Source organism: Nelumbo lutea, chromosome 3 (assembly GCF_056320005.1).
Source record: "Nelumbo lutea isolate HS-2025 chromosome 3, American lotus-T2T, whole genome shotgun sequence".
Classification (NCBI taxonomy): Eukaryota; Viridiplantae; Streptophyta; class Magnoliopsida; order Proteales; family Nelumbonaceae; genus Nelumbo; species Nelumbo lutea.
This window is the reverse complement of record NC_142686.1, coordinates 32,940,280-32,957,832: the sequence shown is the minus strand read 5'-3', so window position 1 is coordinate 32,957,832 and position 17,553 is coordinate 32,940,280. Positions and strand designations below refer to the sequence as shown.

At 36.7% G+C, this 17,553-nt stretch overlaps 1 protein-coding gene across 3 annotated transcripts; it reads right to left on the bottom strand.

The window, feature by feature from the left end:
- Window positions 1–768: 768 nt before the first annotated feature.
- Window positions 769–15,810, bottom strand: LOC148864093 (D111/G-patch domain-containing protein). Of its 3 annotated transcripts, none has more exons than XR_016110615.1 (5): window positions 15,582–15,762; window positions 15,453–15,506; window positions 11,151–11,270; window positions 5,672–5,873; window positions 769–1,479 (listed from the first exon to the last, which is right to left on the bottom strand). XR_016110615.1 is itself a non-coding variant. In XM_088980580.1 (4 exons), exons 1-4 carry the CDS (start codon window positions 15,639–15,641, stop codon window positions 5,739–5,741), a joined length of 369 nt encoding a protein of 122 aa, XP_088836706.1. In that variant the 5' UTR covers window positions 15,642–15,802; the 3' UTR covers window positions 5,418–5,738. The 3 variants fall into 3 exon arrangements, 1 of the variants encoding a protein (XP_088836706.1); XR_016110614.1 differs by lacking the exon at window positions 769–1,479 and adding an exon at window positions 3,378–3,774 and having other exon boundaries at window positions 15,582–15,810; XM_088980580.1 differs by lacking the exon at window positions 769–1,479 and having other exon boundaries at window positions 5,418–5,873; window positions 15,582–15,802.
- Window positions 15,811–17,553: the final 1,743 nt, after the last annotated feature.

Here is a 17,553-nt window from a genome sequence, read left to right as displayed (position 1 = left end):
TGGTTTGTAGATTGGTGGATAAGAGAAAAGTGAAGAGACATTTTTCGGTTGAGAAAGATAATATAGAGGGTTTGAGTTTAAATTGTCTTGTTTTATTTATAAGCAACCAAATAAGGTTTTATTGAAATTCAGGAAGTATAATACATTAAGAGTGTGAGAGTGTTGTACAAGATGAATGTTTATTATTTTCATTTGATTTTTAAACTGTCACATTTATATTATACAAAACGAGTACTTGCCTTGGGTTTTGTACCGAATTCCCTATATCATATATGGTTCATACTTCCTTGCACACATGCATAGTATATGCTCTTACACAAGTTTGGTAAAAAAGATTCTTGAATTGTGTTTTTGTGATCTTGTTTTGAAAAGTAAACAAGCTGATTTCGTTTAGAAAAAAACAATTTCATCTCTTGGCTCAGTTCCACTAAAATATTCCCATATTGAAGTTCAAGCTTGAGTTCAATTCGACTAATTATTTGATTAGCTTAGGGGTGCAATCGAATTAAATTTTAATAGAATGGCTTGGGCTCAAGTTCGATTAGCCTCAATTTTAGTTATTCAAACTCGAATTCAACCAATGAAATATTTGACTCAAAAGCTCGCATATCCATATGAGACATACATCTCAAAAATGAGGCATGACTCATGAGGCGATGAGGGTTGGGAGCTCTTAAGAACCTAAAGATGCTACTTTCCTGCTCTTTATAGACATTCTAATTCTATACTTAATTTTTATTCTCCAAGTCTAACCACGAAAAAAACTTACTCTCCAAGTAGGCATATTGCATTATAACATCTACTTTATATCATGTCTAAGCCAGTACACCATGCTAGAGACAACATACATCATGTTGGAAGTGTTTGGCCAGGCTGCACTTAACAGCAACCTGGTCAGCGGTCAGCCTGGTTAGTGCTTCCAAGACCTGGCTCGTTTATCCCATCTCATTCTCATTTCATAGCTGTCTTCAAAGCCATCTTGCTGCAGAAAACACATGGATGCCTCTAGACCTTCTATCTCATCATCAATTTATCCTCTATGCTGCCGCTTCAAGCTACTGGTGCAAAAGTTGCCCTTTATCCGATCCATTTTTCATACTGCTGGAACATTTTAACTCATTTTTTCATATTGCTGAAAAACTCTTCTTCACATGTTGAATCAATTGCCATAGCTCTTCTTGATTTCTGATTCCATAAAAAAAAAAAAAAGGATTTTTACAAGGCTTGATAGCAGACCACAAAATCACCTGCAGATGTCTCAAGACCATTCTTGTCCCAAACCCCCCAAAAGTCCACTTAATCAGAACTGTAAGTCCCTGTTCTGATCCAGTACTAGTTTAATCTTATGACCAATTTTAAGATGCCGAGGCCTCCATGCATTTCTGGAGAACCTACTCCCAAATGGCAAGCATTTCCAATCTCTGTTGCCTAGGTCGGATCTGCCAAACTGCGGCAAAATAGGTTCAGACTGCCATTTGCCTGAACACAATGAATGGATGAATAAATAATTAAATTGACCATTACTCAATTATTTTTGTTCATTATTATTTTAAACAAAATACTGCTACGGTGCTACTGGGCTCCCTTTATAGAACATCAGCTTAATTATATTGAGAGTAGCCTTTGCTCTCCATCAATGGTGTTTATTTGACATGGAACATATGCCTTTATTTTATGCTATTCTTTTTTAAGGACAATTTGTCAAATCAAAATGTTGATTTAAATGACATAAATGCCATCCATAAGCAAGATATATTATCACATACACTTGAAACAAGTTTTTCAAATATAATATATATATATTATTTGTGCAGTATTAAATAAAGAACTATGCACGTTAAAGTCAATATTTCATTAAAAAGAAAAACACAAAAGAATATATTAATAAAGATGACCATATAGCATATCTTACATTAAGTTAATTTAGTATTATAGGTTTGCATATTTATATGCCATTATAATTTTAATAATGGCATATACTTTTCTCTATTTACATTCATTTTTTAATGTTAGGAGCCGTGTTTCCTTTTTGATGTAGTTTTGTGCTTAATGTGCATTTGGAATGACAGAAACAACAGAATTATTTATAATGTTAAGAACCATAAAATAATTATGATTCTGCATTGGATTCTTGTGCATTCAGAATTCTCTGATGTACAGAGAGGGTTTCATGTTTTCTTTTCTGGTAACTTCAGAATTGTATTCAGAAAATGCATAATGGGTCGTTCTTCTGAACTTGTGATGCTCATGTTGTATTTTTTTCCTTTGGGTATGGGGGCTATCTCATCACCTTACCAACTTTTGTACTTTTTTTCAGTGGTCAATAAATTTTCTTTTATTTTAGTATAAAAATACAATTTTATTAAAAGAAATAGAAGCACCAAATACAGATAGAAAACACTGGAAATGGAAGGAGGCATTTACATTCTGGTTTCGTTCCTTTTGCAAAGCAAACCAAGAACACCGACAATATTTCCCCTGGGCTTGGAAACACCCCACACTAAGATGCCCTATAGTGATCCCTTCTCTAATAAAAGTATCAGCCATACTATTTGCAACTCTTGGGATCCACCCGAACAAGAAGTTCAAGTTAGTTGACAAATATTTTATTTCTCCAACCAGAAACCTAAAAGGCCCAAGGCACCTCCTCCCTCAGCAACATCCAGTAGGTAACCAAATGCCAGTCACTCTCCTCTATTACATTACTGCATTTAGAGATATAAGTCACCTTTGACCTTGCAGTAAGGCCAGCAACAACGATTATAGTAAAAATCCCTCCAGTTTTGGTCCTAAAGTTAAGCAACAAATTTCCTTTATGATCTCTAACCAGTCCCCCAATTCCAGAAACTCCTAGAGGTTGATACAGAAGTCAATAAAATTTAATTTTCTCCTGATCTAGGTGCTTTCCAAACAGAAATCCTATGCTGCCTAACATTAGAATGATTTACCACATGCTTCAACCCCTTTAATATTTAATCCACCATCACACTCTTGAAATCTTTGTCTGTCCCCCCTGTGCAGCTCTGTCATAATAATATCTATCAAGAGTTTTATTTTTTTTCCTTTTTTGGCTAACAATATCTACCAAAGTTGCACATTCCAAATATTTTCAATAAAACTGTGGCTCTACATAGCTACATAATTTTACCCCTTTTAGTATGTCCCCAGTTTTTATATGATACTTGGGTTCAACTATGATACTGGAAAGACAAGATATCAGAAAATTTTATGACCAATCAACTGGTATCATAAACATGTTAACCAATCAGGTGGAATTGATCAAAATTCACGGGTAGGTCAAAACTCTTCTGGTATCATGTCTTTCCGTCATAGATTTTCCCATGATACTTTTATAGGCAAATGTGCCTATACACTTCTTTTAACACCTCTTAGAATATCATTGAATATTTCAAAGATAATGTTTCCAACATTTCCATTATCTTTACAAGTTACAAAGTTTCCAATATGACATTTCCAACATGTTTCCTTTTGTTAGTGACTGGCATTTTCATTGATACCAACATTTTAAACACTGGAAGCAGTAGAAGTACTCCCTAACATCTTAGTAGGAACATGATAAGAATTGCTCCATTCTTCCGGAAACAATTCAGATCCTTGGTTTCTAACAGTGGCTCTAGTGAATCTCTCAATAAGCCAACAGCTCAGAGACTCTCTCCTTTGATTCTACGTATTTTAATAGATATATATTTTGATTAATATCCAATGGTTTTTTCCTGTAGTAACAGCATTTGCCTCTCCACAGTCGATCATTTCCTGCAGGAAAAAAAAGAGGAATCACAGGGTCACCTCACAGCAGATTAGATACAAGAGGATACGTGTAAATGTGACTGATAACCGACACCAGAATTAGTGAAACTCTCTACCCCAAAGCAGGTAGGGGCGTCATTATTAAATCTATTTTGCAATCTATACCTAACCATTGCATGCAAGCCATTCAACTCCCAAAAACAATCCTTACTAAAATCAATACAACTCAGAGAGGTTTTTGATGGAGTAGCAAAGAGAATCAACAAAAATTTAAATGGTATGCTTAGGGTCTTTGTGTTCTTAAGAGTTTGTGGAGTTCAGGATTCAGGAAAGCTAAATATCAATGTTTTAAAAGGTGTGGGAGGTGTACGCCTGGAGGCGTGCCTCTAGGCGAGGCACCCCCAAAACGCCCTGAGGCGTATGCCGGAGGTGCTGACACCTCTGAGGCGTACGCCTCATACGCTTTTTCATGAGGTGTGCTGAGGTGTACGGCTCATGTGCCTCATGCACAGCTCATGTGAAAAGACAAAAAAGAAAAAAGAAAAAAAGGAAAGGAAAAAGAAAAGAAAGAAAGAGAAGAAAAAAAAAGAGAAAAAGAAAGGAAATGGAAGGGAAGAAAAGATAAGGGGAAAGAAAGTGGGCAGGGGGCTAAGCCCTTGGACCCCCTTGGCTGGGGGGCCCATCCCCTTTCAATGCAGCTCAATTTGATTGGGGGGCTTCAACAAGACCCCCCCCCCCCCTCTCCCTTTCAACTAGTGCTATTCATCTTCATTCTTCTTAATATAAAATATTTTTATCAAAAATAAAGGAAAATGAGATCCTCCATCTTCTTCCTCCTCATCCCCCCTCCTCTTAAGGAGGCTTACGCCTCATACGTAACTATTCCTCATGCATCTAGGTAGTGGAATGCCTCACATCATGCCTCCGCATTTTACAACATTGAGTTTGAGTGCTTTTTTTCTGGAAACTTTGATAATCTGAAAACAGAGTTTGAGTGAGGGATGTTAATGACGAAAAGTCAAAAAAAAAAATTCCGGATCTCTGTTACAAGTGACTTTAAGGAGAGAGGTAGTTAGAGCCTAGAGGTTTTTGGCTGATCGGATTGAATCGGATATCCCATTCTTTTGTTGAACTTGAATCCAAATTGACTTTTTTTATATATCTATAGGATAATTGAATCAAGTCAGATATAGGGTATACATTATTGAATCAAATTTGAATATACCACTATCCGAATTTGATTAGATCTGTTTGCAGCCATAAATATGGCATACCCTTGGTAACTGCAAATTTGGTATTTCTTCCATTTTACTGGTTACTGCAATTACAGATTAATGAAAACAACCATAATATAAATAACGAAATCAGTCTCACAAAACTTAAAACAAAGAGGCACAGACGCACAGTGGCATCCATTACAAAAAATATATATATATCAAATATGGGTTATTTAAGCTCACATTCAACCAATTCAGTTTCCTTTTTTCATTAGGAAACCGAGTCTTACCACTCCCTTATAGAATGTGGGCATCTTTCAACACTAGCCCATGCACCGCACAGGTCTCTTCTAGTATGAATATATAAAAAAATATATATAGATAGATAGTATAGAAAGCCTTGTAGAATATTGGGACTCACATCACCAAAAATAGGCAACAAAAGCATCAAAATTGTTGTCTAGCAAGAACAAAATAGCCAAGTGGGTTCATGTGACATCCATGAGTAGCCAAATTATCTCCAAGCAGAAAGAGGAGAAAAGAAAAAGACCATGCCAATACATGCTACATTGAAACCTCCTCCCCCTAAACATAAATATACACACATCTGTGCACCTACAATATCCAGAAGTTGATGCTAAATAGGTTACATCAAATAAGAATCAAGGTTGGGAAGGAAAAGCTACCTGTACAAAATTCCTATGTCTTGTAAGATACTAAGAGGTGACTGCATAGAGATGACAGATTTTGTCTTTAAACATTATCTGGCCAGAATTCCCTGAAGAAGGCTCGCTCGAATTCCTTCTCTTGCCAACATTTCTTTTCCTCCTGCATCTTCCTCACCCTTTTAGAGACCGACTTTGTTTTCTTTCTAGGTTGCAATTGTTCCTGGTACACACAGCAACAGAATTAATACACAATAAATGTTAATGATGCAATTCTACAAAGAGAAGTAAATATACTCACCATACAGCCTTTAAGGTCAATTGAAGTATTGAGCCAACAATACAAATATGCATGTGTTTCATACTTGAAGAGATGGCAACTCAAGAACCAAGTGGAGGAGCTACCATCCTTTTTATATCGGTAACCAAAAATTATATTAATATGTTAAAGTATGGATTACATGTACTTTGCTAAACACTCCTTTTAAGAAAGTTAGGCTAGCTCTAGCTACCTACTCCCAACTTCAGATGCTCCAATTACATTAGTATTTTCAACCCGTGTTGACCCAGCAAGTTGGACTGGTTACCTGGTGATCCAGTAACAATTCCAGTTTGTGTCAATCTCTAACCAGTCAAATCAGAAAAAAAGTTAACTTGGTCAATGACCCACCAACCTGGATCATTTGACTATTGACCCTTTAACAAGTTGCCTTGTATTAATTTTTAGTTTTTGAATTGTTATGATGCCACGGGTTAACCCATTGACCAGATGGTTGATCCGATGGCTTATCCACCCAGAAAGAAAAAAATTTCAGCCTCCAAACCAGGTTTTAAAACATTGCATTACATACAATCTTCGTGGAGGACAAAACTCAAATACAGAACCCTTCTTTTGATCCCTTGCCTAGCTAATGCATAGCTAAGCTATTGGTTGACCTTTTAACCACATGAGCATTGCCTTTTATTCCCAGCCAACTATAAAGTTTCTCTCAAGTGTCTTGATGACATTAGGTGTGTTGGGAGCCTCTGTGCAGGTTTTATTGAAACTCATGACTCGCTGCCTAACCACTACATGTGAGTGGTTTGCATGAGAGCTAAAGAAAGGGGAGACATCCCAGGGGAGGTAGCGGTAGCTGTTGGGGAAGTTGTTTACATTGTTACCGGCCAGAAATTGGTCCCTCGATATACACCAACCTGGAGTCAAGGGAAAAAGTGGAGATTTTATCTGTTGGATGGGTGAAGTTTGGTTTTGGGGCAGTTGGTATCGTGAATGTGGTAAACTCAGGAACCCTCTTTAAGGCTCTTTGTGAAGAAAAGAGGAAAATCCAATTGTTGCCAGAGAAGGATGACATGGCTTTGATCAAGTTTGCTGGATTGGAGTGGGAGCTAGAGCAAAATGTGACAATTAGGAAGGAAAGAAACATGGGGTCAGACATTGCAAAATCCTGATTGTCCACCTCAAAAAATCCGCCTTCGACAATTGATCAGAGGTGTAATGATTTAAATTTTAAATTTTAAATCTTGAAAGGAACACCTGCAATGCATAAGACCAAGATAATCTAACTCTTAATCAAGGATTGAATTAGGGAGATCACATTAAACGAAAAGGAATAGTCCCTCCTTGATCTAAGGAGGATTGAGGTGGGAGATGAATGTTAGGAGAGGATAGCTCAACCCAAGCCTCATGTCCTACAAGCATATGCTAGAAACGAAAGTAGACTCAACTATCTATGGGAGTAAGCCAAAATTGTATCCTGAGTCGACAAACTAAGGCAAACCAGAGAGGTGTTTCACCTGATACATGGCCAGACCAGAGAAATCCCCTTCAGGTTGGCAATCCAGTATAAATCTTAGGGAAAACTCAAAAAGGGAGCTTTCTTGAAGTCCAAAGCACTACAAGGTGGAAGCAAAGGCTAAAGAAAATGCCCAAACCAATGAGGAGGAGATTTCATTAGAAGAAGCACCCAAAGGGGCATATTTAGAGTGGCACTCTTCCCAAGAAGTTCTATGAAAGATTAATCATTTCCTTCAACAACTGGCATGATTGCAAGGCAACAGATATTGGGATGATCATTAAAAACAACAACCTACATTTAGCAGTGATAGAAGAGGAACCCCTGGACCGCCAAATACTATCTGTTAAGTGGGTAGTAGTACATGATCCACTTGGCAAGGTGACTGTAGGTAGACAAAGGTAAGTGGGAAGTGCTAGTCACTGTGTTTGCTTGAATTGGCACCAAATTAAAGCTCTTCAGTTGTTTGTGGAAGCGAGTTGGTGGTCTTGAACTAGGTGTCATCCAAATTTCTCTCCTTTGGGGAGTTCTTGGTGTTTTAGCATAGAGTATGGAGGACCAAATCAGATGACTGATAATGGTTGTTGAACAAACCTAGGAGGATAACAGGTAGAGTAGTAGCCAAGGAAGTGAAAAACAAATGAAAGAAAAATAGGGAAGTACTACACCTCACCTAGGACCTAAATGGCAGAGCTAGTGTGGGGGAGAAATACGTGGGGAGAAGTAGGCAAAGGACTTAAGGAGATGGAGTGTTTCAGGTGGAGCTTTATCTTAGATGGAGTTGAAAATTTGCTCTTGGAAAGTCAGAGGATTTGGAAACGAGAAGTAGAAGACTTTGATCCGATTGGTTTTTAGAAGGTATCATCTTGATGCGGTGATGCTTCAAGAGATGAAACTGCAAAAAAGGACTTTACCATGGTTAGGAGTGTTTGGGGCGAGAAGCAGCTTAATGGAGGTATAAGGAGGCCCATGGGTCAGCAGGCAGTATTGCCCTAATTTGAAATAGCCTGAAGATGAAGGTAGTGGACTCTATAGTTGGAAAGTAAATCTCAGTTATCCTTGAAATGACAGAAGGCTTTAAATTTACTCTAATGATGATGTATGAGTCACATGATAACTAGCAAATGTAGTTTTCAGGAGGAATTAAAACACAGCTAATTCGAAGTGGCCTCTCCCATTGTGTGTTGGGGGTGACTTTAATACCATCAAGTTCTCTTATGAGAAGGGGATACCAAATCACTAAAGCCATGAGGGAGTTTGCAGATTGGGTGGACTATAATTCTTTGATAGATCTCCCAATGTCAAGAGCTGATTTTACATGAACTAATAATTAGGACTCCTCAACACTAGTGAGGCTGGACTATTTTCTCATATCTACTAGCTAGGAGCAATACTATTTAGATACTCGTCTAAAAACTTTGCCACAACCTCTGTTGGATCACATGTTGATCATCCTCTCAGCTAGAGAGCAGCATGAATTTCAGACCTGGTTTGTTTCATTTTGAAGATTATTGATGGGAGGAAGAAGGTTTTAAGGAGTTGGTCTAGAATTGGTGGTCTTGTGAGACAGAAGAGACAAGGTCCCATATTATGGGGAAAAAAAAAAGCTTCAAGAAGTAAAGGCTAGGATCAAGCTGTATTGGAATTTGAATTGCAGAAGCATAGAAAATGCAACTCAGAGGTGGACAGCAAAGAAGAAAAGGGTAACCTTTCAAAAGAATATTAGAAACAGAGTGCATGCAAAGGCCCTCTTTGACAAGGAAGCCCATAAGGAGGAAATCAAGTGGCGATAGTGTGCTAATGTGTCCAGGTAAGGTAGGTTGACAGGAACACATGTTTTTTTGAAAACATTGCCAAAACCAGAGTTAGAGAGAACTTTATGTCCAGCCTTGAGACTGAAGGGGGAAGGGTGGAGCGTGAGAAGGAGGTGAATGACATCATCGTTGGCTTTTTAAAGAGTCATGTATGATGTACCTCTACCAACTACAATCAGTGTCTTGCTGACACAATGATGAAAGGATGATTTCCATTTTCCATCACCATAGAGAAAAGTCTCCCCAGAAAAACAAAGGAGTTCTAGATCAACAATTGGCACATTTTAATTGTTGTGGAGAAGAAAAAAATGCCTTTCATGGTATAGACTCGGTTTGAGCAGAGCCTGATTTCCAAGAAATCATATGATATGAGAAATTGGAAAATGGACTTATATAAGAAAACCTAATATAGGGTCATACCCAAATGGATAGGGTTTGGTACAGATTTGGACCTAATCCAAACACAACCAAACTTGACCTTACCCCAGTCTGTGAATAGGTTGGGCCAATGCCAGGAAACAAAGCAAAGAAAGGTGGGGCAAGATGAAAGATAAAAATATTAATAGAAAAATAGCACAAAAAAAGATAAAATATAAAAATTCTTGATAAAGGCCATGACCCAATGTTGGTTCCAGCTATCTGGGGTCTTGGGAGGGTGGACTGGATAAAGTCCTAACCTTTGGCATTTTTTTTACGCACAAAGTGGCCATTCTCAGACCTGAACCTATGTTCTCACACTTGACAGACCAAGATTTCACCATTACACAGTAATGGCCCCTATAAAATACCATGGTTTTCAAAACTGAACCAGACCGAATGGTCGGACCGGAAAAACCGGGAACCGGTCAGGTGGCCGGTTCCATTTTATCCCAGAACTGTTATTTTGCCAAAACCATTGATTTGGTCAGAAAACCACTGACCCGGGCGTTTGAACCATCCAATGGTTTTGGTCGTTTTTTATTTTTTTAATTTTTAAATTTTTTGTCAGAATGGACCATCCATTCGGTTCGAATGGTCAGACCATTCAACCCGGGAATCAGACCCCTGACCGGTTCGTTGTCCGGTTCGGTTTTAAAAACCTTGTAAAATTGTCCGGTTCGGTCAATTTGTCATACCCTCGCATTCTAGATATGTCTGAAAATATTAGCTCCACTTTTACCGCAAAAAAGGATCGCCAATTGATAGCAAGAATCTGCTTATCAAACCAATCTCTGACGTAGATACATCCAATGTAAAAATCATTGGTTAGGCCAATCACTACATGCAATGCATCAACCAGTATTGCACGGTAAGTACAAGTATCACAGGTTTCATTGATGAACATTTGGTGACATTACTGAAAGATGAAAAAGAATTACAACAATGCACTAGAAAGTAGCCCAAATAAATCCACAAGTTTGCATCCAAAAGAATTGTAAAGAAAATTTGTAATTTGTCAGGATGGTACTTGGTAGATGGTTATATTGAAGTAATGAAGAATGAGTATTAGAACAGTAGACAGAATCATGAACAAAAATATCTGCAAGTTTGCATCCAAAAGAACTGTGAAAAAAAATGGAATTCATCAGGGTGGTAGAAAAAGTTTTGGAGCATGCGCCCATTATTATATTTGTATATTATGTCCTATTACATGAAATTGAAAGAAATACCCCTGGTTGACCACATAAACAAAATAAAATAAGAAAACAAATGAAATTAAATCAACTTCAAAATTAAGAGTAGATCTCAAAATCGGACTTGAGTAATTATAGACATCAGTGCCTGACAATTATGGTAATGATAATGCATAGGTAAGAGAATTTAAGAATCAACTATTAGATTTCTTTGATAATTTTTCATCATTATAAGTTGAGAACTAAAAAGACTATTGCTTATGGGACCAATGAAACTCACATTGTCATTTTTCCTTGCAGTGGTAGTATCATCAGAGATATGTAAGACCTTCTTCTTTTTCTCTGCACCCAGACCACGCTTATTATTCTTTACATGTGTTTGTAGTGGCTCTAATCTACCCTGTTTCCACCATACAATGATTGCTTAGTTCATAAGATACATTAAAAACAGTAAATAAACAGAATGAGTCTTAACCTTCATGAAACATGATGACATTATGACCACCAAATATTACAGTGCCACAGAGAGGGAAAGATCCATACCCTTCCCATTTAAATGTTTCTTTTTTATTACATTTGTTGTTTAACTGTCTCTTCTAATTCATTCTCATTTCAAGTCACAAACAATAACATATGAAAGTATAGAAATCTCAGCTGAATGAACAAGTGATAAACAATGGTAGATAGTAGATTTATTCTTTTGTTATCAATTGAGACAAAGGAATAATAAAATCATCATTATGCTGAGAAAAGTGTGTTTCCTCTGTTACATAATCCAGTTATCCAAATGTTAACTATAGCACAGAAACATCAATAGAAACCAACATCCATGTGTGTGTGCGATGATTGTAGTGGTGCTGCTGGTCATTGTCACGGTTTTATGTGATCCAGAGCAATATGATGGTAAAGACAAACTAAATCCAACAATTGCTAATGAAATTGTTCGCTATAGTATGGTGAGAAAGAGAAGCAAATCATCACCATTATCATTATCTAAGCCTTTGTCCCCACTATATGGAGTTGGATGCACGAATCCCGTTTTACCATTCCTTTTTATTCAGTGCCATATCTTTCGTTAAATTTTTTTTATGAATATCAGCTGTTAAATGATGGGCACTTAAATGATTTCTTACTACTTCCATAACAAGCCATCTCTCACATACTTTTCCACTTTTCTATTGTGATACCATCAAGTCCTAGCACCTTTCCCTTCATCTTGTTTAGAGCCTCCTTCACTTCAATAACTCTAATTTTATGAAAATATATGTTACTTTATTTTTTTAGCACTACTAGAGTTACTAATCCCTCCTCCACTAGCATCCTCTACATGTTTTCCATTTAATGATTTCAGGCTGATCAGTCTATTGAATAGCTTCTACAAAATTTTGGCTAAGGTCTTGGCTGAGAAGTTCATGAAGGTCCTGAATAGTGTGATTGCACAAAATCAGTTTGCATTTGTGCCGGGTAGTCAAATGTTGGACAGTGTCTTGCTCGCAAATGAATTGATTGGCTCAAGGAAAAGGGAGGGCACACCAGGGCTGATTTGTAAACTGGACTTGGAGAAGGCTTATGATCATGTTAATTGGAGATGTTTGGACTTTCTTTTAGACAGAACGAATTTTAGGCAGAAATGGAGAAATTGGATCTAAGTTTGCATAACTTCCCCTAAACTCTCAGTCCTGCTAAATGGGAAATCTGTGGGGTTCTTTACAAGTTCCAAGGGGCTAAGACAAGGGGACCCCCTCTCTCCTCTTTTGTTTATCTATGTGATGAAAATCCTTACTAATTTTATCCTTCATGTAGGGGAGGAGAGGTTGTGGGAAAGATTTGAAGTGGCTCCAGGAGGAGAAAGAGTACAACTATTGCAATTTTCCGATGATACCCTGTGCTTTGTGGATGCTAAGGAAGATCAATTAGAAGTAATGTTGGGGGTCCTGAGTTGGTTTGAAGTGGTGGTGGGTTTGAAAGTCAATTGGAGTAAGAGTAGCTTCCAGTGGGAAATGTGGAAAATATAGAAGCTTTGGCTGAGGTGCTGTCCTGTCAAGTGGGTTTTCTGCCAACAAAATACCTGGGTCTTCCTTTGGGGGCTAAATGCACCTCAGCTCTGATCTGGGAACCAGTTTGAAACGATTAGAATCATCCTCTTAAAAAGCTCCTTGTCCAACTGGACTTCATTCTATCTTTCTCTCTTTTCAATTCCGATGAATGTGGCCCAAAGAACAGAAAAGTTGCAAATTTTCTGTGGAAGGAGTGGGAGGAGGATAAGAAGAAGATTCATTTGGTGAATTGGGACCAAGTGTGTGCTTCGAAGGATAAAGGAGATCTAGGAATCGGATGTGTGAAGAACTTCAATAATGCTCTTCTAGGGAAGTAGATCTGGAGATTTGGAGTGGAAAGTGGTAGATGGTGGAGAGATTTAATTGCATCCAAATATAATACTGATAGAGGACACTGGATAACCACGTCATCTCTGACCTCATTAGGCTGCTCCCTATTGAGGAAAATTATGGATATTTTCCCAAGGTTCAGCAGAGGTTTAAGTCCTAAATTGGGAAATGGTGGCAGGCTAGCTTTTTGGAAAGACCCTTGGTGTGGAAGCATCCCTCTCTCACCTATTCCCACAGTTGTTTCAGCTAGTTGAGAACCAGGATGCAGTTGCGGCAGACTGCTTTGAGTTAATTGGTAGCTCTGTTGTTTGGTGTCCTTTTCGAAGAAATTTTCAGGACTGAGAATTTGTCGAATTTACAGAGTTGCTTGAGCTGATCTATCTTCAGTCTCTGGACCTGAACAAAGAAGACAGTTGGAGCAGGATTTGGAGTGCAGATGGACAGTTTTTAGTCAAAACCTTTGCCTTTAAACTTTCAGACAGGAACCTAGTAGATGTGCCTGCAACCAGAATCTGGAATCCAATCTCCCCCTCAAAAATCAATGCTCTTCTTTGGGCAGCAGCTCTGTATAGGTGTTTAACCAAAGTCAATCTCTAAGAGAGGGATGGAGATCCAGGATTAGGGGTGTGTGATGTATGGTCAAGCTTTGGAAGACAATAATCACCATTTCCTATATTGCTCCGTCTCCTCAGTTATTTGGGGTCATTATTTATCAGCTCTGAGGCTTGTTTGGGCTATGCCTAGAACAATGATGGAGTGTGGAGCTGGGAACTGCATGGTCTCTCTAAGCTTGCCAGTAGTGTGTGGATGTCTATACCGACTGCTGTGATCAGCACCATTTGGGCAGAAAGGAACAAAAGGTTATTTGAAAATGCTACCAAAGATTGGAGGAGCTTATTTCTTTTCATTTGGAAAGTTGGTCTCACGGGCTTTGGCTGCAAAGGGGATCCAGGCTTCAGAACTAGGGGCTCGGTTGAGGTCTAGGAATTTCTGGCAGTTGTAAAGTTGTTTAGGGTTGGCTGATCCCTATCCAAGGTGCTTCCCTTGGGGAATATGTTGTATTTAATAAAATTACTTTGCCTTTTCTCAAAACAAATAATAATAATAACTTTCCTGATATTTTATCAAGACTCTTTGATGTATTTAACATGATTTAAATCTCTACCTTTTCTTTCTCTCATTTTTGCCAATTTGCATCCCTCTTCAGTGTCTCATCCCTAACTATTTTTTATCTTATCCCCAAACTTTGCACACCCTGGTGGTTTAACAATGAGTGGGCAATTACGAAATTGCCCATTATTGTCTATATGTGTAAGTGACCAATATTTCATCTACATTCCATTTCCATGGCTTGGATTAGTTGATACTTTTGCACATCACTTGGATTTTCAAGATCAATTGACTGGTTTTAAGGCTTCATTCTAATGGTTTAGATCTTTTCTTAAAAGATCATGATTGAAAATATTTTTTTAATAATACTAATGGGAAAAGGTAAATTCATCCTAGAAATGAAGAAAAGGGCATTTTAGGGTTTTTAAAATATCTGACAAGGTCTATGGGCATGTTCCATTTCTTTGATGGAATGCTAACAGAGCAGTTTATGTGATAAATGAGTGAAAGTTTGGGGGAGAATCTAACAAAAAAAATAATTTAGGGAGTTAAGTAATAGGCCGCCCAAACTAGGGGGGGAGTTTACCCTCAAATAAACATACAACAGAATCTTTAAACCCTGCAACTTTTGTCTTCTTCCCTCCCTAACTCCCTTGTTCTGGATTCACTGGGTGTGGTTATGGTTCCATCTAATGGAGTAAACAATTTTACATAAATAACATACTTTGAGGCAATTAATGGTATAAACCAAGCAACCTAAAACCTTAACCATTAGAAGAATGAGAGATTCTAAATCCATGAGAGCTTAACCAAGAAATTCAATTGAAAAAAGAATGTTTCCACTTTACAAGACCCTGAAATAGCAGAAACTCAAACAAACCATTCAAATTAAGAAGAAATTGTTGGTTTGAGTCTTATTAACCTTACAACTTCAATTCAAATCAGCAACGTAAATAGAGCACGGGAACCATGTGATTTCCAAAGGTTAGGGTTACGAGAAGCAAATAATTTCCAGAGGTAAGCAATATAGAAATCGAGTAAATGACAAAACAAAAGAAATGGAAGAAAGAATAGACCAAACGAACCTGCTCGGAAACACCAAGACCGGTTCCTTCTTTCCAACCACACTTCTTCAAGAGCTGCAAAGCCCCCAAAAATGAATAAAATTGCCGAGGAGAGAGAGCGCAAAAGTCCTGGACAATGAGGAAGCATACCTGAAACCCTATGTTCGAAGAGTCGATGGCGGTAGCACTCGATCCCAAGTCTTCACCCATGATTCGGTTCAGGCGTTCAGCAAACAACAGTAAGCGTTGCCTTCTTGAAGAGAGATCGTTAATTCGTTGATCGTTACCGTGGACCGTGGTATACTGGTAGGGCTAATTATGAGACAGTGCTTATTCGCGTTATTGCAGTGGTCCCACCAAAAATTCATTTCATCTAATTGAAGGTGGCACCATGGCAATAGATCAAAGGATATAGAATGTGTTAGGTATGGTTGCCCTCAATAATGAAATCGTTTATTTACAATTACACCACGTCAGTAAAAGAATGAATAAATGTTTTTTAATACGAAGAAGTGCTAAAATAAAGTTTTTATGAATGGTATGTGTGTGCATAAATCAATGCCTGTTTTTGTAAGTCTCTATGCTTAGGGATTAGTATGATGGACATAATGTTGAAGTGGCACCTATGTAGCAGCATTTATTGAAAAAATACTCACGATTCTAAACAGTTGTTTGAGCGTAGAGTCATAGTTAAGGTTTAAAATTTTGACACGATACACTCGATACGAGGCAGATTGTATCGTATCTTTGAAAAATAGATATGGGATGTGCTTGGAAATCGGAAGTTTTATCTTTTTTTCATGTGTATCGGACCTATATTGGGGCGTATCGGGGTGTATCAATAGCGTATCAATGAAAAAGATACGATCAATAACTGGAAAAAAATAAAGGGGAAAAACAAGCTTCTTTTCCATGAAATAAGCCTTCTTTCACCCCAAATGACTCTAAAACTCCAAACATCATTCCTAGAGTGCTAGATTTGCAAAAATTTGCAAGAAATAAGTGTGAATCGTTAATTTTTTTTTTAAATTTTTCAAAATTTGAAAAAAAATGGAAAATAGGCAAATGTTTTCAATTTTTTATAATATCTTGTGATTTATTTTTTTCTTGAATGTTTAAATTTATGTTGATCTACATTTCTTACATTCAAAATCATAATTTCTTTTTTGTATTATTAATAAATTTATGGAAATTTCATGAAGCTATTTGGGGAAATATAAATTAATAAAAATTTTGTAAATGTAATTTTTCTCAGACTATAAAGACTAAAGATGTTATAGATATATGGCTTTATCTATCATATCCATAGAGCAATTGAAATATTTTCTTTAATATTTTTTTTATATTTTTAGAATTAAAAAATAAATAATAGTTAATTATATTTTATCATTTGATCACAATAATTGAATATATTATAATTCTATCATTCTATGGATGATCTATTATATCCAAAGATCAATTGAAATTTCTTATTTAATAACTATTTTTTATATTTTTAGAATTAAAAAATAATTAATTAATTAATTATATTTTTATCATTTGATCATAATGATTGAATATATTATAATTCTATGTATGATCTATCATATCTACAAAGCAATTGAAATGTCTTTTTTAATAACTATTTTTTGAATATATTATACAATATTTAATTTTTTATAATTTTTGGAAATAAATAATAAATAATTATTGATTATATTTTTACTAAGAAGTTGTGCCAATGCATGTTTTATGGTTGGATAGGAGAGTTGGGTTTTTCCCATCCCATAAAACATTAAAACTTAAGAATTATAATTTATAAATTATAGTTGAGGATAGGATTTCTAATGAAATTATAATTAACTACAATATAATTTTTTATAAAACCATTAAAATATATTAATTTAATGTATATAAACATCATTAAGGTCTTATATTTAGTGTTATTGATGTATTTTTATGATTTATTGAAATATTTATAATGTTTCCAAGTGTATCTATGCATATCTTAGTTTTTTCTCTAATACGCATGTATATCCAAGGCATATCCCAATATGTCTCTTAAAATTGTCTTTCTGATACACTTGGCGTTTCCAATACTTTGAACCTTGGTCGTAGCAAATGTGGGTGATTGGATAAATGG